A 25,064-nucleotide genomic window follows, 5' to 3' on the forward strand; every position below is an offset into this window, starting at 1 on the left:
CCTCTTCCTAGCATCACACTCGCCATATTCTCTACTGGAGCACCAGTCCCCATCCTTCACTGCTCTCAAGATTTGGGATTACAGATTCATGGGTGACTTTTTGGAGGGCCCTCAGAGAAAGGAGAACAGCCTTACGCAAGACCGAAAACCCCAGCGGAGCCTCGAGCTTAGTGGAGGAGACCACTATTGCCACAGCGGAACCCGGAGCTTAATGGAGAGGACTACTATTCCCAGAAACCCCTTCACCGTGAATTGGCTCTTTCCCTCTCCCAAGATCCTTCGCGCGGAGAAGACTGAGCATGTGCGAAGTGGACTGCGCCTGTGCAAAAGACTACACGGGCGCGGACTGCATCTCCCAGCAGGCTGTGGGGGCATGCGTCAGCTCCGCGTGACGAGCAGCTTCCGGCGTGGAGGGGCGGAGTTGCGCGCTGTTGAGGCAGCTGCTGGAATTGAGAGGGGAGCGGCCCTGGGGCGGCTAGGCGCTGCCCGCCATGGAGGCCGTGCCCCGGATGCCCATGATCTGGCTGGACCTGAAGGAGGCCGGTGACTTTCACTTCCAGTCAGCGGTGAAGAAGGTGAGCACGCCTTCGCTGCGTATCTCCGTAGTCTGCCCGCGCGTGACGCCCCCTGCGCGCCTGTCCCTCCCCTGGTTCCGTCCCAGGACCCGCCGGGCGTTTTTCCTTAGGGATGGCCCTCCCCTCCCCTGCCGGCCCGTCATCTTTATCTCAGACTGGCACTGCATCCTTGTGGGGACCCTCTTTCCGACTTCTGTCCTGGACCGCCTGCATTTCTACCGAGGTTCGGCGCTTCCTTGCTAGGACGCTCTGAACCGGCTCTACCCTGTTCTTCCACGACCATGGACCCTCCACAGAGAGCGATGGCGGTCCAGGCCATGCAGAGTCCACTCTAGGCCCGCGCCTTGGTGGGCTCCCAGTTAACGATTGGACCAGGAAAGAATGTGTGTTTAAGACGGAACCCCAGTGGCCCACAGGAATGCCGGCCTCCTAGAGAGTTGAGTGTGTCTGTGTGCAGTCGGTCTGTCTAACCCTCCCATCTTGGATGGTCTCCTTACAAAATTTCTGTTCCAAAGTTTCTTTGGACCAAAAGACACAGTTTCCTGTAGTTGATAAGAGGGCTTGAGTCACGCTAGAGCTTTTGGAGGCATCCCATTAGTCATTGTGCTGGGTTAGAGTAGTCGTTTGGAGTTCACTGGGGCAAGGGGTTTCTGTGGTGAGATCAGGAGTGGCGATGGGGAACTGGGTACCCTCCGAGATACTGCGTTAGAAAGGGCCCGCAAATGGCATTGAGGCCATAGCAGAAATAGACAAATGGGAAGCTTTTATAGGCGAGGAATAGAATAGACAGCCTAGAATCTTTGACCACTCTGTGGTGCTTGGAAAAAGAAGTAGGAGAAAGAAAAGTGGTTTGGAAGTAGTTTCCGATGGACTTGCCTCCCATATTCTCTTCATCTCACCACTTCCTCAGCTCAGGTCCTAAATGGTTGTATTAGTGGGGGTGGGGTAGACTCAGGTCCTGGGGGAGTATGTGTGGTGGTGGTCCAAGTGGTGGGTATCAGACCTGGAGCCTGGCACAAGAATCTAGCCAAGCCGTCTTCCACAGAGATACACCCCCAAAGCCCAGACTGCTTCCTCATCTATAAGAGCAGCATATTAAACCAGTTGATCTCGTAATTTTGTTAATCTGGAATTTCATTAATTCTTACCCATCTTTTTTTTCTCCGAGCCCACCCATCTTTTTAACGCAAATACATTAAGAAGGTGAATTTTTCTAAAATGTACCAAAACTGAGGAAGATAGACTTATTATGCTGACCCCTGGTAATACAGTCTTACAGAGTAAAAGCCAGTATTTTGTTTCCCATTCAGGATTCTCTCCGATGTAACCTAATACATTGAGCATTTGTCATAGTCCTATTATATGCTTGATCTGTGTTTCTGATGTAGCTGTTCCACATTCTCTTCATAATGATCACTTCCCATTTCTTTAATAGGATTTTTCTCCTTAATGTGCCTTTGATTGTGGAAATCCGTCTCCCTCAGTGGTTCTCAACCCTCCTGATGCTCTGACCCTTTAATACAGTTCCTCCTGTTATGGTGACCCCCAACCATAAAATTATTTCGCTGCTACTTAATGACTGTTAATTTTGCTACTGTGATGAATCAAAATATAAATATCTGATATACAGGCTATCCGATATGTGACTCCCCCCCAAGGGGTTGCAACCTACAAGTTGAGAACCTCTGTTCTACCTAAAAGAGCTTTCATTTTTGCCCCATAAAGTGGTGATAGGGCCATTCCTTAAATCTCTGTGAATTGGTTCCTTCCAGCTTTCAAGGTTCAGTTGAACCCTGACTTCCACAAAGCTTCCCTTAATTCTTTTATCTGGATTTGTCTTTTCCTTCTCTGAATTTCCTTCCCTTCACCCTTTCTTTGACATCAGTTATATGTGCTATTTTTAATGTTTTTCTGTGTGTGTTTGGATGTATGGGTTAGATGTGGCAACGCATTTGTGTGGAGGTCGGAGGACAACTTGCAAGAAATAGTGCTCTCCTTCCATCAGGCAGGTCCAGTAGTCAAACTCTGGTCATGAGACTTAGCAGACTTAGCAGTCCTCCTCCCCTGACCCTGCTGCTCTGGTCCAGTATGTGCTGGGTTTTGTTTGTTTCTTTTGAGACAGGGTCGTCTTATAGCTTTGGTTGTCCTGGGACTTACTGTGTTGACCAAGCTGGCCTCAAACTCACAGGCCTGCCTTAGCCTCCAAGGTGGTGCTTTTAAAGGTGTGCTCTGCTACACTCTGCTCCTACATGTGCCATGTTTTAACCCATGTTCAGTTGGGCTACCAGAGGGGCAGCTCCATGTTCCTGTAGTTTAATACTCCTGACATCGGAAGATGTTTTTCCAACAACTAACAGTCTAGAGTGGCGGTTCTCAGCCTTCCTGATGCTGTGACCCCCAAATACAGTTCCTCATGTTGTGGTGACCCCCAACTATAAACTATTTTTGTTGCTACTTCATAACTGTTTTTTTTCTACTGTTGTGAATCATAATGCATCTGATATGCAGATGGTCTTAGGCAATTCCTGTAAAAGGGTTGTTCTTGTTGTCCCAAGGGTGCGACCCACAGATTGAGAACCACTCTTCTAGAGGGAATTTCAATTAGATTTAGATCATGTTGACCCTAAATACATGGAAAAAAAAAAAATCTCAGCTCAGGGGCTAGACAGATGGCCAATAAAAAAACAGAACAGATGTTTTTGCAGAAGTCTGGGGTTTGGTTCCCATGACCCACATTGGTGGACCAGCTCAAAACTACTGGTAACTCCAGTTCTAGGGGAACTCTTTTCTGGCCTCTGAGGGACCTGCATCCACATACAATACCCATATACACTACTGTAGTAACAACAGTAAGTGTCAACCGTCAGCCTAGGCAGATTGGTGGTTACATATTTCACCTCAGCATTTAGGAGACAGAGGCAGGAAGATTGAATTCCTGGGCTGTATAGTGAGACCCTGTCTCAAAACAAGACATAATCCGAGTTCCAAAACTCCTGGGTTTTTGGGGGCCGTATGGGGAGGAACATTGGCTAAGACAGGGCCTTGGCAGTTGTGGCCTCAAACTTGCTATATAGTAGAAGCTAAGACTGAATTCATGATCCTCCGCCTCAGCCTCTCCAATTACAGACAAGTGCCGCCACACTCAGGCTAGGAGATTTTTGTTTGAATGTAGCCTTTCTTGTTCTGGTCTCTCGGGTGTAGCCAAAAGGTATTCAAGAATGACCCTGACAACATCTGCTCTCCGTGAGAGGTGTTGCTCCAGAAACACGGTTCCTACTGGGCACGGCCACACGCATCTTCAGTCCCAGCACTTGGAAAGTAGAGGCAGGGGGCTCTCGGTGAGTTCAGGAGCAGCGTGGTCCACATAGTGAGTTCAACAGACCCTGTCTCAAAAGAAAACACACACAAGCTGGATGAGGTGGCGCGCTCCTGTAATCCCAGCAGCCAGGGAGGCAGAGGCAGACCGATGTCTGAGTTTGAGACCAGCCTGCTCTACAAAGTGAGTTCCGGACAGTCAAGGCTACACAGAGAAACCCTGTCTCAGAAAACAAACAAACAAAGGAAAAGAAAACATACACACACACACTTCCCTAAACATCAGAGGAGATACTGCGTAAGCCAGTCCAGAGCCTTGGAACTCTTTCTTCCCTAACTATGGAGTCCTTGTCCTACTTTTTGCCTCTGGTCTTATTGCTGTTCTCTGTTCATGCTCTAATTGCAGAAACTCTTCTGTTGACTTGGTAGTGACAGGTTGGATACAGTCTCAGGAGGGAAAGAGAGTAAAAATTGGTTCTGTTTCTAACAACCTGGGAAATTATGCCGAGTCCTGGCAATGTAGACAGTCATCTTCCACAGTCCTTTTTTTGTGTGTGCCGGGGCTTGTTAGGCATGTCCCTACCATGTCCCTATAACATCGCCCTCCAGTACTAACACAAGGAGGCCATAGTCTAGTAGAAGAAATGTAAACGCTTGAGCAATTTCGTGTAAGAATAGGAATGTCTACAGGGTACAGAAGTACCCACCTAAAGAGCTTTGTGTTGAGCTCTTGCATTGGACCCAAAAGCCCCAACATTACAGAGTTTGGTGGTGCTGGAGAGTGAACTCTGGGCCGTGTACTCTGCCGCCTCCAGTCTCGGTGTAGGGTAATCACAGTGACATTAGCTTTGGTTGTTGGTGTAGGAAGCCGGTAGTCAGTTAACTGAACAGTAAACATTTAACCAGCTAAGGTGTAACTGTTGGCTCGTAGGTTACGCTGTAACTAAGTGGTTTTCTGTGCTTCAGGGTAGGTTGCGATTCTTTGGAGCAGCTCTTGAGAGAAATGCCCTGTTCACAATCATGTCTGCTTTTGCCCAGATAAACTCCATTAAATTTAAGGTTAGTTTTTCTTTTAGCAGCATTGATTGGCATTCCCAGTATGTGAAATAGAAGCCAGGAGAAGAGTAAGCTGGTTTTTGAACTGCAGTGCCAAGCTAGGTTGGCATACCTGGGCTCACATAAGCCTTAGTGGATGAGCACTAGCCCTAAGCTGTTTCCCCCTCACCCCCCTTTTCAGTACCGGGGATTGAATCCAGGGGTTCCAATGAGGCAAACACTTCATTAATGAGCTACATTGTCATTGTGTGCCTTATTACCCTTTTTGAAGGCCTAGAGGGCTGACTCACCGAAAATGGGTTAACAGTGCTCTTACCCGTGAATGCTTCGGCCACAGGTGTTAAAATATTGAAAATCGTTTCTTTCCCAAACACTTACTCAGAACCAGCTACACTTGAGCAGAGGTTGGTCTCACTTAGACTGAGATGGTGCGTCCATCCGTTGTTTTTCATTGATTGCCTATGATATATGCAAGACCTGGGAGTACGATGGTTTTGAAAAGCCCTGCCTTGTGGAGTTTATCTTGTGATGGTTCACGTAGTTACCCATCTGGCTCAGTTGATCTCTAAGTGCTCATTTTCCCATCAGCGTCCTCTGGAAAACTACCTGCTGTTTAGGCCTGTCACCAGCTCACTGTAGCCTGCCTCTGTAACTTCATTCTCTCATTCCTCTTCTGTGGGACCTTTCACACTCCCAGATCCAATTATTGCCTTGTTCGGGTCATTCTTGAGCTCTTTCCTCATGCTCCTCAGCCCCAGTTAAGCAGGCTTCATCAGAACCCCTTCATCCTCTTAGCGGTGAGTTGTCCTCCCTGGACTCAGACAGCTATTCTGTCCTGTCAGTTGACTTGACCTAAGAAGTCTCGTGCTCGTTGCTTGATCCTGTTGCTCATCTTGTTCACAGCTGGTTTTTCAGCTTTGTGGAATTTTTTCCTCTTCTACAATTCCCACAGGACAGGTAAATGACAAGCACTTTACCAGCTGAACTGTGTCTAGCTAGTTCCCCTGCTCCTGACCCGTTTTTGTTTTTGTTTTTAAACAGGATCTTGTAGTAGACCTCAGATTTCCTTTATAGCCAAGGATGGCCTTAACAACTGATCTTGTCACCATCTCCCTCATGCTAAGATTCTATAGGAGTAAGCCAACACACCCAGTTTACAGGGTAATAAATTATTGTGTGCAAAGAGTGCCTTGTGAGTGTTGGCTGGATATCCAGTCTAGTTTTAGCATCCTCAGGGAGTTGTAACTTGAATCTTCCTCACTCATGCTGTTCAGACAGACCAAAGGGTCGATCAAAAGAAGTGTAGAGGGAGGCTGTAAGAATGTGTGGGCAGACACGGTGGTGCACACCTGTAATCCCAGCACTCGGAGAGGAAGAGGCAGGCGGATCTCTGTGAGTTGGAGGCTAGCCTGGTCTACAAAGTGAGTTCAGGATAGCCAAGGCTACCCAGAGAAACCCTGTCTACAAAAACAAAAACAAAACAAAAAGAATTATGTGTGGTCAGACTAGGATAGAATTTTAAGTCTGTGCTCATGCTCAAGCCCTGGGTGTGTTGGCTTACTCCTATAGAATCCTAGCATGAGGGAGATGGTGACAAGATCAGTTGTTAAGGCCATCCTTGGCTATAAAGGAAATCTGAGGTCTACTACAAGATCCTGTTTAAAAACAAAAACAAAAACAGATCGGGAGCGGGGGAACTAGCTAGACACAGTTCAGTTGGTAAAGTGCTTGTCATACAATTATCAGGCTTGTTGACATGGACCAAGGGGCGGAAAGCTTTCCTTGGCAATACTCTATTGTCTGAATAAAGTTTTGTTTCATTTGAAATTCTGCAATTGAGCATATAATGTATAAAATAACAACATTGTATGTAAGACTCAATTTTATGTGCATTTTTGTAGTGCAGCCACTGAATGACCTAGATTTGATTCAATTCTGGAAATGGAAGGGAGGTTTAGAATAAAAAAAAAGCAGTGTGATGAACCAGACATTATGATACACCTGTAGTCCCAGCCACATGGAATGCAGGGGTGGGAGGATCACATGGGCCTAGGAATCAAAGCCCAGTCTAGGCAGCAGTGAGGCAGTCTTCTAAGAAGTTCCATGTGATGCCTTTTAATGCCTCCTTTGCTTACTGCTTTAATTACCTGTTTAGTGTGTATGTGTATATGTATGTATGTGTGTGACGCATGTGGAGATCAGAGGCCGCGTGAGGGTCCGGGTGATAGGGCTCAGGTGGTTAGGCTTGGCAGCAGTGCCTTTACCCACTCACCAGCCTCCTGTTCTCTTTTTCAGTGAGGCCAAATGTTTGGGTTTTCGTTATTTCTGTCACCTTATGCACCTGTGGAGAAGAACTATTTTTGAGGAACTGGCCTGAGAGTACATCTGGGGGCCGTTTTCTTGATTACTAATTGACGTAGGAGGGCCCAGCTACTATAGGCAGTGCCGTCCCTGGGCAGGTGAGCCTGGGCTATATAATACAAGAAAGCAACCTGAAACAGGGCAGTGATGGCGCACCTCTTTAATCCCAGCACTTTGGAGGGAGAAGCAGATGGATCTGTGAGTTCAAGGCCAGTCTAATTTACAGAGTGAGTACAGGACAGCCAGGGCTGTACGGAGAAATCGTGTCTCAAAACAAACAGACAAGAAAGGAAGGAAACTGAGCAAGCAAGGAGCATCTAGTGGGTACGCAGTGTCCTTCATGGGCTTTGCTTCAGTTCTTCTCCAGGTCTCTGCCTCGAGTTCTTGCCCTGTCTTCCTCCCTCGGTGATGGCCTATGATGTGGGAGTGTGAGCCAAGTACACCCTTTCCTCCCAAGTTGATTTTGGTCGGTGTTTATCAGCAACAGGAATGAAAACTAGGTTACTAATGCCATGGTCTTGGGCAAATGCTCTGACCGCTGCCTCAGTCCCTCACCTCCTCATCCCTAAATGATGCTGAGACCAGAATCCATCTCCTTGCATTGTGGTAAGGATCTGGTGACTCTGAGGTGTTAAGGACCTTGGTGGCCCCTGGTAGGAGCTTGTTGAGTATCTGCTGCTGCTTATTCTTGGAGGAAGAGCAAGTCAGTTTTCTGGACAGTCGGGAAGTGGCTGCTTCCCCTTCACTGTTGTGTGGACAGCAGCAACAATGCTCTTGTTGTTAGGACTTTTGTGGTGTCTGATTCCTGTATTCCACAGGGCCTCGGGGCTGCTGTTCTTTCTTTTTCTAACCTAAGGGTGGGCAAGCCTAAAACTTGCTAAAAAGGAATTGATTTAGGCCACATTTTATATTTGTAGTTTAGGTAGGAGTTGGATAGATCAGAGTGGAATTGCTTTTGAGTCAGTTAATCAACTTTAGATTGGCTCTGAAGCCTGTATTATTGTTTTGTTCTTTGTGTGTGTGTATGTGTGTTTACAGGTTTTATGCAGAGTAGTTTTTATCTTATAAAGCTAGAGACCACTGATAGAGGCTGAGCAGTGATGGTGAACATCTTTAGTTCCAGCACTCAGGAGGCAGAGGCAGGTGGATCTCTGAGTTCAAGGCCAGCCTGGTCTACAGAATGAGTTCCAGGCCAGCCAGGGCTACACAGAGATACCCTGTCTCAAAAAGCCACTTTTCAGATACCATAGCTCTTCATCAGTTCTTGAGTCATTTGTTTTCCAAATCTGAATATTGAAAAAAATTGAAAGAGTAAGGAATGAAGTATTCACCCAAATCCTTATTACCCACTTAAATTTTTTTTTTTAATTTAAGTATGTAGTCTTGTGAGGGTGTTCAATCGGATATACGTGCCATGGAGGTCGGACAATAACATGTAGTGTCTGTTCTCTCCTGCCACCTTCATTTGTGTTCTGAGGATTGAACTTGGGTCACCAGGATTTCATGGCAAGGACTTGATGTCACCCACTAAACCAACTTGCAGTGCCTATTTTTTTGTTGTTTTATTTTTATTTCATACTTGTGAATGTTTTGTCTGGATGTACACACGTGTGCCACGTGTGTGGCGGTGAGAGGACATTGGATCCTGTGGAATTGGAGTAATAGACATTTGTGGCCATCATGTAGTTGCTGGAGGCTAAACCTAGGTGTCGTCTTCCACCCCCAAGAGCAGCACGCTGTGAGGAGGGCGCTTTGTGCTTGTTCCTATAGTGCTGTATCCTACCAACACTGTATGAGGAGAGACACCTCTCCATCCTGGGAGCTGGGGTCACAAGTGTGAGCCTCCATGGCTGCTCCCTGAAGCACTCGGGATCAAATGCAGGGCTTCATGGGAGGCAGGGAAACACTTTACCCGCTGAGCTACCTCCCCAGCTCTGCTATTTACTTTTTTATTTACTTAGTATATTTTAATTATTTATTTTTGATTCTTTACTTATGTGTATGAGTATTTTGCCTGCCTGTGTGTGTGCACCACATTGTGAAGGGAGGCCCAAAGAGGGCACTGGATCCCTGAAACTGAAGTCACAGGTGGTTGTTAGCCACTCTGTGGGTGCTGGGAATTGAACCCACCTCCTGGAAAAGCAGCCTCTTCTCTGAACTGCCCAGCCGCCTCCATGCTGGCTCATTGCTCATCCACTCCGCCTGGTGTTTCCTGAGTGGAGGAAAGTTAGAGCACTCTTTGATTGGTGCCTTTCCTGCTAGGAAGGTTTGGTTGGAAGGACTTGTCCTCTTGCTCTTGTTTGGTGCCTTTTGCCTATTTGTGCTGACTGCGTTTAGGGGTACAGTTGTGACTCTAGAACACAAAGGATCCTTGAAGGAGGTTTTAGCTGGTGACCCTTTAAGGATCTTCATAGGGCCCTTCCTGAGCTGGTGGAATCCTGGAAGGGGTAGCATGGAGACGCCTGTTAGTCTGCACTTCATTTTCACTGGGCTTTGAGGAAGAGGGAGGAGGCCTTCACAGGCAGAACCTGTGTGCTGCTTGTAGCTGAAACAGCGCTCCCTGGCAACTGCCTTAGTCTCAGAACAGGGCTGCTGATCATTCTGCTTACATTTTTTTCCTCCCTCTAGTTTGTCCTGAAGAATTATGGAGAGAACCCAGAAGCCTACAATGAGGAACTAAAGAAGCTGGAGTTACTCAGACAGGTAGGAGAAAGTATTTTTATTTAGGCACTAATTTAAAAAACAAGGCACAACTGTACCTTCTACTATTGTTTGGATTTTCAAAAACATTTTATGTAGGGTCTCAACATAGCTCAGACTGGCCTGCTTCAGCCCCAAAAGTTCTGAGATTAAAGGCATTCTTCCTTTTTGTTTAAGTCTTAGTTATTTTGCTGTACTTGAGATTGAACTCATGTCTTCAAGCTTGGCAACAAGGTTTTTTTAAATTTTTTTATTAATTACAGTTTATTCACTTTGTATCCCAGCTGTAGTCCCCTCTCTTGTCCCCTCTCAGTCTCACCCTCTTCCCTCATCTCCCTCCATCATCTTCCTCCATGTCTACCCTCCCTCCCTCATCTCCACCCATGCCCCTCCCCAAGTCCACTGATAGGGGAGGTCCTCCTCCCCTTCCCTCTGACCCTAGCCTATCAAGTCTCATCAGGACCGCCTGCATTGTCTTCCTCTGTGGCCTGGTAAGGCTGCTCCCTGCTCAGGGGGAGATGATCAAAGAGCCAGCCACTGAGTTCATGTCAAAGACAGTCCCTGTTCCCATTACTAGGGAACCCACTTGGGAGACTGAGCTGCCATGGACTACATCTGTGCAGTAACAAGTGTTTTTTACCTGCTAAGCTATCAGAGCAGGATGAAGCCAGGTATGGTGGCACATACCTTTAATCCCAGCACTTGGGAGGCAGAGGTAGGTGAATCTATGAGTTTTAGGCCACCCTGGGCTACAGAGTGAATTCCAGGACAACCAGAATACAAAGAAACTGTCTTGAACACCCCCCCCCCCCCAAAAAAAAAGGTCAAGATCATTTTTAGTGGTATGGGTCAGAGGTTAACCTGGGCTACCAAACTGGGATTACAGAGTGAAGGCAGCTCTCTTTTTAAACACTTGCTGGAGCTGGAAAGATGGCTCAGAGGTTCGAGTACACACTGCTTCCAAAGGACCTGGATTTGGTTCTCAGCACCCGCATGAGCCTCTAATTCCAGCTCTGAGGGAACGGATGCCCCTTCTGGTTTTGGAGGGCAACTGCTCTCATATGCACACCCCACAGCCCTACGAGAGTGCACAGAACTGAAAACTAAGAATTGAAGCAGAGGCTGGCAGAGCACTGTGACTTCAAGTTCAAGGCTGGCCTGGTCTACTAGTGAGTTTCACACTACCCAAGTCTGTATAGTGACACCCCCAACCCCTGTTTTTAAAGAGAAGGTCTCACTTTGTAGTCCTAGTTAGCCTGGAACTTACTCTGTGGATTAGGCTAGCCTTGAACTCACAGAGCTCTACCTGCCTCTGTCTCCTGAGTGTTGGATAAAGGCCAGTGCCACCACAGCCAATAAAAAAAAAAAAAAAAAAAAAAAACAACAACCAAAAACCAAAAACAAATATACAGACCATTTGGTTTTCATTTAGAATCAGCCAACATTGATTCCTGTTGCTTGGAATGAAGAACTCTGGCTACATATGGCCACTGACAGCTGTGACCTAAAGAAGTGTGTAGGGTAAAAAGGCCTCTTGTTCCCACAGGGATGCGAGAAGGGCACAGTTCTGTGTCCAGAGTTGACTTTACAACTGGAGGCCGCTGTGCTGGGAGTTGACAGTGCAGTGCGATCCCAGCATGCTCTCCAAGTCTGATCTACTAGTCTCTTCTTTTAATAGGAGAGCTTAATTGATTTCATTAAATGAGATTACTCATAAAGGACAGAGGCAGGCAGAGTTCTGTGAGTTCAAGGCTAGTCTGCTCCACAGAGTTCATTTCAATAAACATTTAATTGTTTGTTTTTTATATATTATTTGGGTTTTTTATATATTATTTGGGTTTCCTTAATTCTTCCATTACTAACTGTTTGCCTTAAAAGGTCACTTATTTGCTGGAGGCAGTGGTGTACGCCTTTAATCCCAGCTGAGGCAGGCAGATCTCTGAGGTTGAGGCCAGCCTGGTCTGCATAATTTGTAGGACAGTCAAGGAAGGCTATAGAGAGAAACCCTATCTTGAAAACCTAAAGCCTGAGCTGGAGAAATGGTCTAGAGGTTAAGAGCACTGGCTACTCTTCCAGAGGTCCTAAGTTCAATTCCCAGCAACCACATAATAGCTCACAACCATTTATTAATGAGATCTGGTGCCCTCTTCTGGAGTAGAGGTATACGTGCAGGCAAAACACTGTGTACATAATAAGTAAGTCTTTTTTTTTTTTTAATTTTAAAAAAAGAAAAACCAAAACCAACCAAACAAACAAAAATCAAAAAGCCAAAACAAACAAAACTGGTGTGGATATGGGTAGGAATTTTTACAACAGCCTGCTTTGGGGTTTTGGGGTATATACTCAGAAGTGGAATTACTGAATTATTTAATAGATTAGAGTTTTGAAGAATCTGCATGCTGTAATTTTGCAGTGGCTAGCCATTTTGCATTTTCACTAGCAGGACACAAGAGTCCTAATTTCTCCATTCTCCCAGTATTCTTTGTTGTTTTCTGAGAGTTTGGCCATGTAGCCCAGGCTAGGCTAGAACTTATGACCACTGAGCTTCCCGAGTGCTGGAATTACAAACATGCAAGCCAAGGCTTTGCTGATTGTCTTTTTGGGGAAGGGTTGCCCCCCACAACAGGGTCTCATGTAGTCCAAGCTGGCCTTCAACTTATTCTATAGTGAAATGTGACTTGATCCTGACTCTTGCCTCTGCCTTTTAAGTGTTAGGACTATAGTCATGTGCTGCCATGCCTGGCTTTTTTTAATTTTTATATTATTAATAGTCATTCTAATCAGTATCAGGTAAAGGATGAGGCCTGTGCCACACAGGCACACAGGGTGAGTGTATGATTGCTGAGAGCACCTTTGCTAAGGTATCTGAATGAGGCTGGTAGCACTCTTCTAGCTGGTGCTGCCTGGCCTTGATTCTGGGCCTTTAGCTATTGGCATCCTAGTGAAGGCCTCTGGTCCTTTCTGCAGGATGGGACAAGGGAGACCTTATGGTGCTTCAAGCCCAGTTCCTTACTGGGGCATCTGCTGGATATATATATATATATATATCTCCACACACACACGTATACATACATACATATGCATACATATATCTGTGTATGAAATATGAAAGAGACTTAGAAGATAAACTGGGTTTCATTTGGTAAAGTGCCAGGCATGCAAGCATGAGAACGTGGTTTGGATCCCCAGCATGCATATAAAACATCAGGAATGGTTGTGCATGTTTGTAGCTCTAGTGCAGGGCTGGAGGAGAGGCTCTAGGTGGCCAGCCTAGCCAGGTGGAGAGTCCCGCGTTTCCCGAGAGGCCCGGTTTCAAGAGATAAGGTGGCAAGTGCTGCTGGAGGACAGCTGGTGTCGGCCCTGGTCTGTGCACCTGCACACGCGCCCGTGTAAGCACTACACACAGAAGTCACTCAGGGCATCACCATACATCGCCACTGTCAGCACTTTCAAGTATAGTCATCGGAGTTTTCCCCTTTTTGGTCTGTATATTTGTTTGCATGTCCTATGCTTTTATAGAAATGAGATCACACTATATTCATCTGTTACTTTTTTTTCCTAGTAGTATGTCGTGGAAATCTTAGTCTTTAGCTTAGAGAATACTTCCTTGTGTGAGTAGCCGTGACATAAGCCATGTAAGCAGTCTTTAATGGAGAGCTGGTGGATCCAGTTTTTTAGTTAAATGCTGTGAGAAATGCTCTTGTATACATATTCAAGGATTTTTTTTTTTTTTAATCCTCTTGGATATCTGCCCTTCCACACATCATTTTCTGAGGCAGGGTCTCAGGGTAACTTCAGACTTGTTTTGTAGCCAAGAATGGCCTTAAATGAGTGATTGCTCCTCCTGTTTCTGCCTCCTGGGCTCTGGGATTATGGCTGTGCATCATCATGGCCAGCTACCCAGGAAGCCTCTAACTGCACGGTTTTAGATGAGAACTGTGAGGTCAAAAGAAACACAGAAACTGGAGAAATGGCTCAGCACTGAAGAGGACAGGCTGCCCTTCTAGAGGACTCGGATTCAGCTCCCAGCACCCACATGGCAGCTCACAATCATATATAACTGAAGGGAAGCCAACTGAAGCCAATTCCCTCTCCTGGCCTCCACGAGCACCAGGCACACAGCTGGTGTACATACGTGCAGGCAAAACGCCCATGCTCCTAAATAATATTAAAAAAACCTTAAATAAAAGTTGTAAAGCAATTACAGATTAAGTTCTAGAAATGCGGGACTGACTCAAGGCTGGCGGGATGATGTGTCAAGCAACTGAAGGTGTAGATAGGGAGCACTTTCTTTAGAACCCTGACGATTGTGGGCCTGTTTCTTCATCCTGCTTCCCAGAATGCTATTCGTGTTGCACGGGACTTTGAGGGCTGCAGTGTCCTTCGAAAGTACCTTGGCCAGCTACACTACCTGCAGAGTCGGGTGCCCATGGGCTCAGGCCAGGAGGCTGCTGTATCTGTCACCTGGTGAGAGCTGATGGGCTGGGCTGGGAAGTTGAGAACCTAGAAGGTACTTGGACAGCTGGGATGCTTGGGTGGTAGGCATAATCCTTTCCCTCTCCTTTCTCCTTGCTGCACAGGACAGGGAGTGGGTTAGTGTGATCTCCCCATAGACCCCTGTCTCTTACTGGGTGGTTGGTCCCTTGGGCCCAGGCCAGTTCCTACCCTCAGGTTGACTAAGATGGCATGCCCACAGGACTGAGATCTTCTCAGGCAAGTCTGTGGCCCATGAGGACATCAAGTACGAGCAGGCCTGTATTCTCTACAATCTTGGTAAGCTGTGCGATCCTTTCATGGACCCTCCTCCAAGTCCTGCCAGCCCAGGGTCTCAGTTCATAAGGTTAGGTGGCCAAAAAGGCTATTGTTGAATGAAAGGAAGATGCCTGGGTTCTGACACCTCTCTTGCCTCTACCATAGCACTTCTGCTGTTTTCTGTGGACCTCAGAAGTCACTGTTTAAAGAGCTACTCTGCTGGGTTGACTGTCATAAAAGTTGCCACTGTGTACCCCAGTAGGGAGTTATGGCCTTACTTTGCCTGGGTAGTATCACTCTCACTCCCCAATGAAAGGCATCTGATTGCTTCAGGAAGGGATGGCCTTAGATTGCTCTTTAAATCAGTCATACTGTTGACTGGGGGAAAAGCATGGGGGCTCCTCCCTTCTCTATCACCTGGCAGGTACCTAACAGGAGAAAGGATTTGGTTGGGTTTGTGGTTGTTCTTCCTTGGGTCTCCTTGTACTGACTGCCTAGTTCCCAGATCTGTTTCTTTGACTACTGGGTGACAACAGTGCCCCTTTGCTTTAGTCTCAACATATGCCTATTATATAGGCATCCCCAGGCTCTAATAGAACGTTCCCTGCCTCTCTAGGTGCACTGCATTCCATGCTGGGGGCTATGGACAAGCGGGTGTCTGAGGAGGTGAGGACGGTGCAGTGTGAGCATGTGGGTGTGCTATGGAGGACACTGAGTGCCCTCAGCCAGCAGAGTGTGAACATTCCTGCCTCACGGAAGTGGCCGTCTTCCATCCCTTCCCTCCCAGGGCATGAAAGTCTCCTGTACCCACTTCCAGTGCGCAGCAGGTGCCTTTGCCTACTTGCGTGAGCACTTCCCACAGGCCTTCAGTGTGGACATGAGTCGCCAGATCCTCACCCTCAATGTCAACCTCATGCTGGTGAGCAGAAGGCACCTTAGTGGAGTCGAATTGTTTCTGTTTTGAGATGGGGGTCTCATTCTCTAGCTCAGGCTAGTCTGGAATTCACTGCGTGGCTCAGGATTGCTTTCATGGCCAGTCCTCACTCTTTTTGGAGTTAGTCACAAGTCATCAGCCCTAACTTTAGGTTGAACTGGAGAAGAAATGACTAAGGGGGGAGTCAGTTACATCTCGATCCTGGGCCAGCCACGTGCAGGTCATAAGGGACAGTCGGGAAGGAGGCCTTGGCGTAGGTCTTTTGAGTTCTAGGTAGATCAGATGGTAATTTTGGGAGTTGGGGAGAGTGGAGGAGAAGGGATATTTTGGTCTGTCTTTTGGCTGTCAGGAAGGGAGAGACCTTCAGATGAGCAGGGTATTGACCTACACTTGTTGCTCCAGGGCCAGGCTCAGGAGTGCCTGCTGGAGAAGTCCATGCTGGACAACCGGAAGAGCTTTCTAGTGGCCCGCATCAGTGCACAGGTAGGACCAGGGCTGGGGATGAGCATGTACTTTGCCCCTGACCTTCGATGACTGAACTCATCCCAACTCCTAGGTGGTAGATTACTATAAGGAGGCATGCCGGGCCTTGGAAAACCCTGATACTGCTTCCCTGCTGGGCCGGATCCAGAAAGACTGGAAGAAGCTGGTCCAAATGAAGATCTACTACTTTGCAGCTGTGGCTCATGTAAGGAGAGGAGCTACTGGGTGTGGACTGGGCCAGGTGGCTGTGAGCTTAGGTGACAAGCCATGCTGCCTCTTCTTTTTTCCCAGCTGCACATGGGGAAGCAGGCTGAGGAGCAACAGAAATTTGGGGAACGGGTGAGTGGACTGTGGGTAAGAGAGGCACTTAAGAGGTCTTCCAGGCTTTTAAGATTGTGTCTTTACAGCATACTGGAGGTGGTCCTCTGCCCCACCCTTGTCCCCTCATCTTCCTCCCCACCCATGTGCCAGGTCATCATCACCTTGCTGTAGGCTTTTCATCTTCACATCTTGCAGCCCTCATTTCTAGGGGTCTTGGGGGACATGGTGGGTTTCCCACAGGGAGGATGGCTTTTTGGAGGTGTAAATTACAGTGGAGCTGCTTTGGGGCTATTGGCTTGGCCGGCATATGCCAACTGAGCTTCTGGCCTTATGGTCAGTGATCCTATCATCAGGTAGGATGAAGTGGGGAGATGGACCATTAGGGTCCAAGCAGGATAAGACAGACCAGGCTTTGCCCTCCACAGGTGGCCTACTTCCAGAGTGCCCTGGACAAGCTTAATGAAGCGATCAAGTTGGCCAAGGTAAAGCTGAACAAATGTGGCTGCCCTTCAGAGCCTGGAAGGTAGATGGCAAGGCTAGCTAACCTGACAGATCTCAACACTGGCCTTCTTGTCTCTACTCCACAGGGCCAGCCCGACACTGTGCAAGATGCACTTCGATTTGCTATGGATGTCATTGGGGGAAAGTGAGTGAGTGGGACTAGCACGGTTAGGTTCCTTATTAAGTATCTTCTTCCTCTGTGTTCTTGAGGGGAAGCTAACGGTGCCAGAGAGCAGTGGCCTACATGGGAATCTAGTTTGTGGATCCTTGGTGATCTGTGATTCCTTATCCCCTCCCCATTCCTGACTCCCAGATACAATTCTGCCAAGAAGGACAATGACTTCATCTACCATGAGGCTGTCCCAGCACTGGATACCCTGCAGCCTGTGAAAGGTCTGACAGCTGAGGGGAAGCTGAGAAGTGGGGTTGGCAGAGGAAGATGGGATAGAGAGGAGGCTGCCTTGCATTTTCATATATGGTCCTGATCTCTGTGATGTGCCTTGTTCTTAGGAGCTCCCTTGGTGAAACCCTTGCCAGTAAACCCCACAGACCCAGCTGTTACAGGTCCTGATATCTTTGCCAAATTGGTACCCATGGCTGCCCATGAGGCCTCATCACTATACAGGTGTGTAGGAGGGACTGGCCCTTTCCTTGGCACAGAGAGCCTTGGGGTCTCTCAAAAATTCAGGTCTCCAGCAACTGCTCTGTTTATTCCTTAGTGAGGAGAAGGCCAAGCTACTTCGCGAAATGTTGGCCAAGATTGAAGACAAGAATGAGGTCCTAGAGTAAGTGTGGACAAGTGGTGGGAGGGTGGGGACACACCAGGTTCCTGCCTCCTTGTCCTTGTGTTAATGTACTGCCCATCGCTTGTCAGTGCCTGGGTGTAGCCTGCCAGTCCATGTGGTAGTAGATGTGATAGAGGTCAGAATTTTCTTTCTCTAAGTCTTCAGTCTAATTTCAGTGGAGGGAATCAACCTAGCAGATTCTTTATGTGGAAGGAATTGGGGTCAGCCCAGCATCCAACTGATCCTGTCCTTATTCCTTTCCCTTTCCTAGTCAGTTCATGGACTCAATGCAGCTTGATCCTGAGACAGTGGACAACCTAGATGCCTACAGCCATATCCCGCCCCAGCTCATGGAGAAGTGTGCGGCACTCAGTGTGCGGCCTGACACTGTCAAGAACCTTGTCCAATCTATGCAAGGTGAGCAAAGCACAAAGCAGACAGGTGTGGGGGTAGCATGCAAGCCATGGCCTCCTCCACTGAGGATGCTGGTAAAGCCCTGGCCCAGGTATGTACCACCCAGATGCTCTCATCACTGAACCATGGGCTTCCTGTATTTGTAGCAGTAGCAAGTGCTGGGAAACAAGCTCTGATCCATGTGGGCATTTCTGTGTCTTGGAGGCAGAGGGCAGAGTGGTGCCTTGTCTGCCTATCTCAGTGGCTACCCCCACTACATCTCAGTGCTGTCAGGAGTGTTCACGGATGTGGAGGCCTCCCTGAAGGACATCAGGGATCTGCTTGAGGAAGATGAGCTGCAAGAGCAGAAACTGCAGGAGACCCTGGGCCAGACTGGGGCTGGCACTGGCCCCTCTGTTGCCAAGGCTGAGCTCGCAGAGGTGAGGCGAGAGTGGGCCAAGTACATGGAAGTGCATGAAAAGGCTTCCTTCACAAACAGTGAGCTGCACCGTGCTATGAATCTTCATGTTGGTAACTTGCGCCTGCTCAGTGGACCACTGGACCAGGTGCGGGCTGCCCTACCCACGCCAGCCCTCACCCCAGGTGAGCCCCGCCCATTGCTATGGGGAAAGGCTTGGAGCTGGGGTATCTTTGAACTCACTTGCTGCTGCTGCCCTCAGAGGACAAGGCTGTGCTGCAAAACCTGAAGCGCATCCTAGCCAAGGTGCAGGAGATGCGGGACCAGCGTGTGTCCCTGGAGCAGCAGCTCCGAGAGCTGATCCAGAAGGATGACATCACTGCCTCCCTGGTCACCACTGACCACTCAGAGATAAAGGTGGGTTGGATGAACATCGAGAAAAGGTTCTGGTTTGGGGCTTTTCCTTAGGTTTGTTGTCCCCTCTTTCCTCAGAAACTGTTTGAGGAACAGCTGAAGAAATATGACCAGCTGAAGGTGTACCTGGAGCAGAACCTGGCTGCCCAGGACAATGTCCTCCGTGCACTGACTGAGGCCAATGTGCAGTATGCAGCTGTGCGACGGGTGCTTAGTGAACTGGACCAAAAGTCAGTGCCTGCCTATGTTATTACCCCAGTCTCCATCCAGAGCTTTGTCCCTAGAGCTTGCCTCAAACTGGCCTTTTCTTTTGCCCACCAAGGTGGAACTCCACACTGCAGACCCTGGTAGCTTCCTATGAAGCCTATGAGGACCTGATGAAGAAGTCCCAGGAAGGCAAGGACTTTTATGCAGACCTGGAAAGCAAGGTAGCCACCCTGCTGGAACGGGCACAGTCCATCTGTCGTGCCCAAGAGGCCGCCCGCCAGCAGCTCCTGGACAGGTGGGTGTGGGCTCTAGGCTTCATTGTGGACCCAGCCCAGGCCAGCCTGGCTTTTGGGGGATAGCCTTACCTCCCTGCCTGTCCCATAGGGAGCTGAAGAAGAAGGCACCACCACCTCGGCCCACAGCCCCAAAGCCATTGCTGTCCCGCCGTGAGGAGAATGAGGCAGCAGAGGCTGGAGACCCACCAGAGGAGCTGCGCAGCTTGCCCCCTGACATGGGGGTTGGCCCACGACTTCCTGAGCCATTCCTAGGAACTAATGCCCCAGTCCACTTTTCTCCTGGCCCCTTCCCTACCTCCACAGGCCCAGCAACCCACTATCTCTCAGGACCCTTACCCCCTGGAACCTATCCAGGCCCTACTCAACTGATGCAGCCTAGGGCTGCAGTGCCCATGGCACCTGGGACAGTCCTCTACCCAGCCCCTGCCTATACATCGGAGCTGGGCCTCATACCCAGATCCTCTCCACAACATGGCGTTGTAAGCGGTCCCTACACAGGAGTAGGGCCACCCCCACCAGTCGTAGGTCTCCCGTCTGCTCCACCTCCCCAGTTCTCAGGACCTGAGCTAGCCATGGCAGTTCGGCCGGCTACCACCACAGTAGATAGTGTCCAAGCCCCTATCTCTAGTCACACGGCACCACGGCCAAACCCTACCCCAGCTCTTCCCCAGCCCTGCTTTCCAGTGCCCCAACCTGTTCCCCAACCACAACCTCTGCCCACACCCTATACTTACTCTGTAGGGACCAAGCAGCACCTCACAGGCCCTCCACCACAGCACCATTTTCCTCCTGGGATCCCCACAGGCTTTCCAGCCCCCAGGATTGGGCCGCAGCCCCAGCCGCAACCCCAGCCGCAACCCCAGCGGCCAGCATTTGGGCCACAACCCACACAGCAGCCCCTTCCATTCCAGCATCCACATCTCTTCCCGTCTCAGGCCCCAGGGATTCTTCCACCAGCACCAGCACCACCACCCTACCCTTTTACCCATCAGTCCGGTGTCTTAGGGCAGCCACCGCCCACCCTACATACCCAGCTCTATCCAGGCCCATCGCAAGACCCTCTTCCCCCACACTCAGGAGCTCTGCCTTTCCCCAGCCCTGGACCTCCTCATCCTCATCCTCCCCTGGCATATGGCCCTGCCCCTTCCCCTAGGCCCCTAGGTCCTCAAGCAACCCCTGTCTCCATTCGAGGCCCCCCACCAGCCAGTCAGTCCACCCCTAGTCCCCACTTGGTGCCTTCACCTGCCCCATCGCCAGGGCCTGGCCCAGTACCTTCAAGGCCCCCAACAGCAGAGCCACCATCATGTTTGCGCCGAGGTGCTGCAGCTGCAGATCTGCTGTCTTCTAGCCCCGAGAGCCAGCATGGAGGTACTCAGCCTCCCGGGGGTGGGCAACCCCTGCTGCAGCCAACCAAGGTAGATGCAGCTGAGGGCCGTCGGCCACAGGCCCTTCGGCTAATTGAGAAGGACCCCTACGAGCATCCGGAGAGGCTGCGGCAATTGCAGCAGGAGCTGGAGACCTTTCGGGGCCAGCTGGGGGATGCAGGAGCACTGGATGCCGCCTGGAGAGAGTTGCAAGAGGCACAGGAACATGATGCCCGAGGTCGATCCATTGCCATTGCCCGCTGCTACTCCCTGAAGAACCGGCACCAGGATGTCATGCCCTATGACAGTAACCGCGTAGTGCTGCGCTCGGGCAAAGATGACTACATCAATGCGAGCTGTGTGGAGGGGCTCTCGCCGTACTGTCCGCCCTTAGTGGCCACCCAGGCCCCACTGCCTGGCACAGCTGCTGATTTCTGGCTCATGGTGCATGAACAGAAAGTGTCAGTCATTGTCATGCTGGTGTCTGAGGCCGAGTTGGAAAAGGTAAGAGCCTAGATGGAGGGAACTGTGGAGCGTGAAGGCAGGGAGTCCAGGAAAGCTAGCCTTAACTGTCTGGTCTGCCTTTCAGCAAAAGGTGGCACGCTACTTCCCCACCGAGAGGGGCCAGCCCATGGTACATGGAGCCCTGAGCGTGGCACTGAGCAGTGTTCGCACCACCGAAACCCATGTGGAGCGGGTGCTGAGTCTGCAGTTCCGCGATCAGAGCCTCAAGCGCTCTCTTGTGCATCTCCACTTCCCTACTTGGCCTGAGTTGTACGTTGACTGTTCTGGATGGTGAGGTCTAGGGCAAATTCCTTGGGTGCTTAGGGGTGAAGGCCTGGTTCACACCGGTCTTTTTCCTGCAGAGGCCTGCCAGACAGCCCCGGCAACCTGCTGCGCTTCATCCAGGAGGTGCATGCACATTATCTGCACCAGCGACCTCTGCACACACCTATTGTTGTACACTGCAGGTAGGAGCGGCAGCACCCGAGTGAGGCTTTCTACCCTGTGGGCTCTTAGCCTGCCCTTACACTTCCTTTTTGCCACAGCTCCGGGGTGGGCCGCACAGGAGCCTTTGCGTTGCTCTATGCAGCAGTGCAGGAGGTTGAGGCTGGGAATGGGATTCCTGAGCTGCCTCAGCTGGTGAGGCTGATGCGGCAGCAGAGAAAACACATGCTGCAGGAAAAAGTGAGTAGGTGGATTGGGGTGAGCTGTTCCCTTGGTGAGGATGGTCCCTGCCCAGCTGACTAGACCCAATGTGTCTCCAGCTTCACCTCAGGTTCTGCCATGAGGCGTTGGTGAGGCATGTGGAGCAGGTCCTGCAGCGCCACGGTGTGCCCCCTCCAGGCAAGCCCGTGGCCAGCGTGAGCGTCAGCCAGAAGGTGAGGGCAGTTCCTTGAGGGGTTGCTGGGACAGGTCATGGCCTGGTGAAACTCCTAACTAGCTCTCCCTTCTCAGAACCACCTTCCTCAGGACTCACAGGATCTGGTCCTCGGTGGAGACGTGTCCATCAGTTCCATTCAGGCTACCATTGCCAAGCTCAGCATCCGGCCTCTAGGTGGCTTGGACTCCCCAGCTGCCAGCCTTCCAGGCCTTGTAGAACCCCCAGGTCTTCCACCAGCTAGCCTTCCAGAGCCTCCCCCTGTCACATCCTCCTCTCCTCCCCCACCCTCTTCACCTCTGCCTGAAGCCCCCCAGCCAGAGAAGGAGCCACCAGTGCCTGAAGCCCCCAGCTTAGGGCCCCCCTCCTCATCCCTGGAGCTGTTGGCCTCTCTGACTCCAGAGGCCTTTTCATTGGACAGCTCTTTACGGGGCAAGCAGCGGATGAGCAAGCAGAACTTTCTGCAGACTCAAAATGGGCAGGGTCTGAGGGCTGCCCAGCCTACAGATGATCCCCTCAGCCTCCTGGATCCACTCTGGACACTTAACAAGACCTGAACAGGCTTTGCCCATATGGGCCCCACACTATGTCTCCCATCCCTGATGCCTTCAGTGATGCCGGCCTCAGGTCATGTTCTGCTCCTTTGTAGAACCTGACATTTCTAAGCTCTGGGCTACACTGAAATAATAAACCTCTTCTGTGGCCAGTGTCTGAGTTCCCCCATGCTGCCTCAGGAAGGCCAAAGACCCCTCTCCCTTTGCTGTTTATGCCACTATATTTATTGGACAGCTCTGGTAAATTGCAGTTTTTAAAAAAGTTTAATATTACAGTCAGGAGACAACAGTTCAGAGTCAGCTGCAAAGATGTTCAGTTCTTGCCTCCAGTCTAGGTCCAAAGAGTTGCTGCCCCCAGTGCCCCAAGGGGTTGTAAGGGGATGTGTAGTCGACCTGCTTTCAGTCCAGTTTCTCTAGCACAGAGGGCACGTACACTAGGCTGAGCTCACTGCCAAAGTTGCAAACAATGGCAGCATTGTCCAGCACCAGAATCTGCCGGGCAGGCTGGGCCTCACTGGTCTTGCCCAGGTAGACTGTCTGTAACAGGTCCCCGTAGTTTAGGTCCCAAAAGGAGACACAGCCTTGGCCGCCAGTTACCAGAAGGTTATCTGAGATGACACCCAAGCTTGCACCACAGCCGAGGTCCTGGAGGCAAGGCCAGAGGAGGTCTTCAGTGTGGGCATGCGTTACTCCCCTCAAACACCAACAACCCCATATATATACCCACTGCCTACCTGCTGAATGGAGTACAGTTTGATGCCTGTGCTGCGGTCCCAGATATTGATGAGGTCATCTAGGCCACTACTAATGACACAGGAAGTGGTACAGGTGAGGGAGGTGACATCTCCACGGTGAGCAAATGTATGACTGACCCGGCTGCCTGTCAGTACGTCCCACAGGCAGATGGCTCCATCTTGTCCTCCGCTGGCCAGTACCATGGTCTGGGGAAAGAGGCCCAAGGGGATTGGATCACTGGTAGTGTGCCTCTGTCCCATTACCGCTTCCAATGGCCAGACTGAGCTGGTGCAGCTTACCGCCTGACGGGTCGCTCACCTGGTCAATGTACACAGTTGTGATGGCCCCCGAGTGGCCCTGCAGGGTAAAGAGGCAACACGAATCCTCCAGTCGGAAGACCTAGGACAGGGAGGAGGGGGTCTGGTCTTGGGACCTTCCAAGTTACATGTTTTAGCTAGGAAATGCCTGCCATCATTCCTCTAGGACTCCTCCAGCTTAGCCCCTCTTGCTCCCCGCCCACTTCCCAGCTCACCAACACAGAAATAAATAAACAATACACACTCTTAGAGTATGGTCTTGGCTCCCTGTCACCAGGCGCCCGGCAGCAGCTCTCAGGGCTGTGATGGGTTTCTGGTGTGCACAGGGCACTGTGTGGGTCAGATGACAGGCCACTGTGTTGCTGCTGCTGTACATGGGTGAGGAAGGAGAACTGCCTCGCGCTGGGGTCCCTAGAGAGGACAGGCTCAGTGAGCAGATTCTGAAAAGGCAGCTTGCAGGCATCTTCATCGTACAATGCCTCCTGGCCCCAGGCCCACTGACCTCTGAACTGCAGGGGGCTGAGGGAAGTGTGGGTCTCCAAGGAAAAGAAATCAAGGGAACCATTAAGCCGAGCAGCTACAATCCTAGAAGAGAGACAGGAAAGACAGCACGAGGAATACACAAAGTGCTGTAAAAAGACGCTGGAGCTAGAACATGCCAGCTACATATAACTCTTTAAGCCTTTTTGTACAATGGATTAACTGTCCACACCTCAAAGTACTTGTAAAGGTAAAATGAGCCATTAATTCCTAATGTGGCACCTGGTGTCATATACACACCTATAAATACAAAAACCAGGATGGAGAGATGGCTCAGCACTTTTAAGAGCCCCTGCTCTTGCAGAGGACCCAGTTTTGGTTCCCAGCACCTATATGGGAAGCTCGTGACGATCTATAACTCCAGTTCCAGGGAATTTGATGCCCTCTTCTGACTTCCACAGGCACATGGTGGGTATTAACACACAGAGGTAAGGACACCATAAAGTAAACCTAACATGCTTTTTGAAAATACAACCAATGGAGGGTTGCCCTGTGGCCTGAAGCTTTTAAGACCAGAACTGGGTCAATTCTGAGGAAGCGAAAGAGGATGCAGGGTGAGGATGTGCCTTGGCCACCATAGCGGGCTGCAATCCTTGTAAGTTAACTTTGACCTAAGTAGACAGTCTACTTGTCTCCTTTAGTCACAAAAGATTTTCTTTGTT

General features: G+C 49.9%; 2 protein-coding genes across 3 annotated transcripts in view; one reads left to right on the top strand and one right to left on the bottom strand.

The window, feature by feature from the left end:
• The first annotated feature begins 398 nt into the window (after positions 1–398).
• Positions 399–22,965, top strand: Ptpn23 (protein tyrosine phosphatase non-receptor type 23). Its single transcript, XM_021647909.2, has 25 exons — positions 399–575; positions 9,936–10,010; positions 14,347–14,474; positions 14,704–14,780; positions 15,376–15,425; positions 15,547–15,678; positions 16,096–16,176; positions 16,250–16,381; positions 16,468–16,515; positions 16,923–16,979; positions 17,085–17,143; positions 17,312–17,391; positions 17,509–17,623; positions 17,718–17,783; positions 18,055–18,200; positions 18,462–18,779; positions 18,857–19,011; positions 19,087–19,238; positions 19,331–19,510; positions 19,600–21,379; positions 21,465–21,649; positions 21,742–21,846; positions 21,925–22,063; positions 22,144–22,257; positions 22,334–22,965. Exons 1-25 carry the CDS (start codon positions 492–494, stop codon positions 22,811–22,813), a joined length of 4,938 nt encoding a protein of 1,645 aa, XP_021503584.1. The 5' UTR covers positions 399–491; the 3' UTR covers positions 22,814–22,965.
• Positions 22,966–23,055: 90 nt separating this feature from the next.
• The window catches only part of Scap (SREBF chaperone), a 60,116-nt gene continuing 58,107 nt past the window's right edge, over positions 23,056–25,064 (bottom strand). For both annotated transcript variants that reach the window (XM_060385206.1, XM_021647911.2), the window contains exons 18-22: positions 24,365–24,447; positions 24,107–24,273; positions 23,864–23,944; positions 23,545–23,751; positions 23,056–23,455 (exon numbers count right to left, since the gene is read on the bottom strand). In XM_060385206.1, coding sequence (XP_060241189.1) covers positions 23,210–23,455; positions 23,545–23,751; positions 23,864–23,944; positions 24,107–24,273; positions 24,365–24,447 — 784 coding nt within the window. In that variant the 3' untranslated portion in view covers positions 23,056–23,209. The remainder of the gene's footprint in view (positions 23,456–23,544; positions 23,752–23,863; positions 23,945–24,106; positions 24,274–24,364; positions 24,448–25,064) is intronic.

Source organism: Meriones unguiculatus, chromosome 6 (assembly GCF_030254825.1).
Source record: "Meriones unguiculatus strain TT.TT164.6M chromosome 6, Bangor_MerUng_6.1, whole genome shotgun sequence".
Classification (NCBI taxonomy): Eukaryota; Metazoa; Chordata; class Mammalia; order Rodentia; family Muridae; genus Meriones; species Meriones unguiculatus.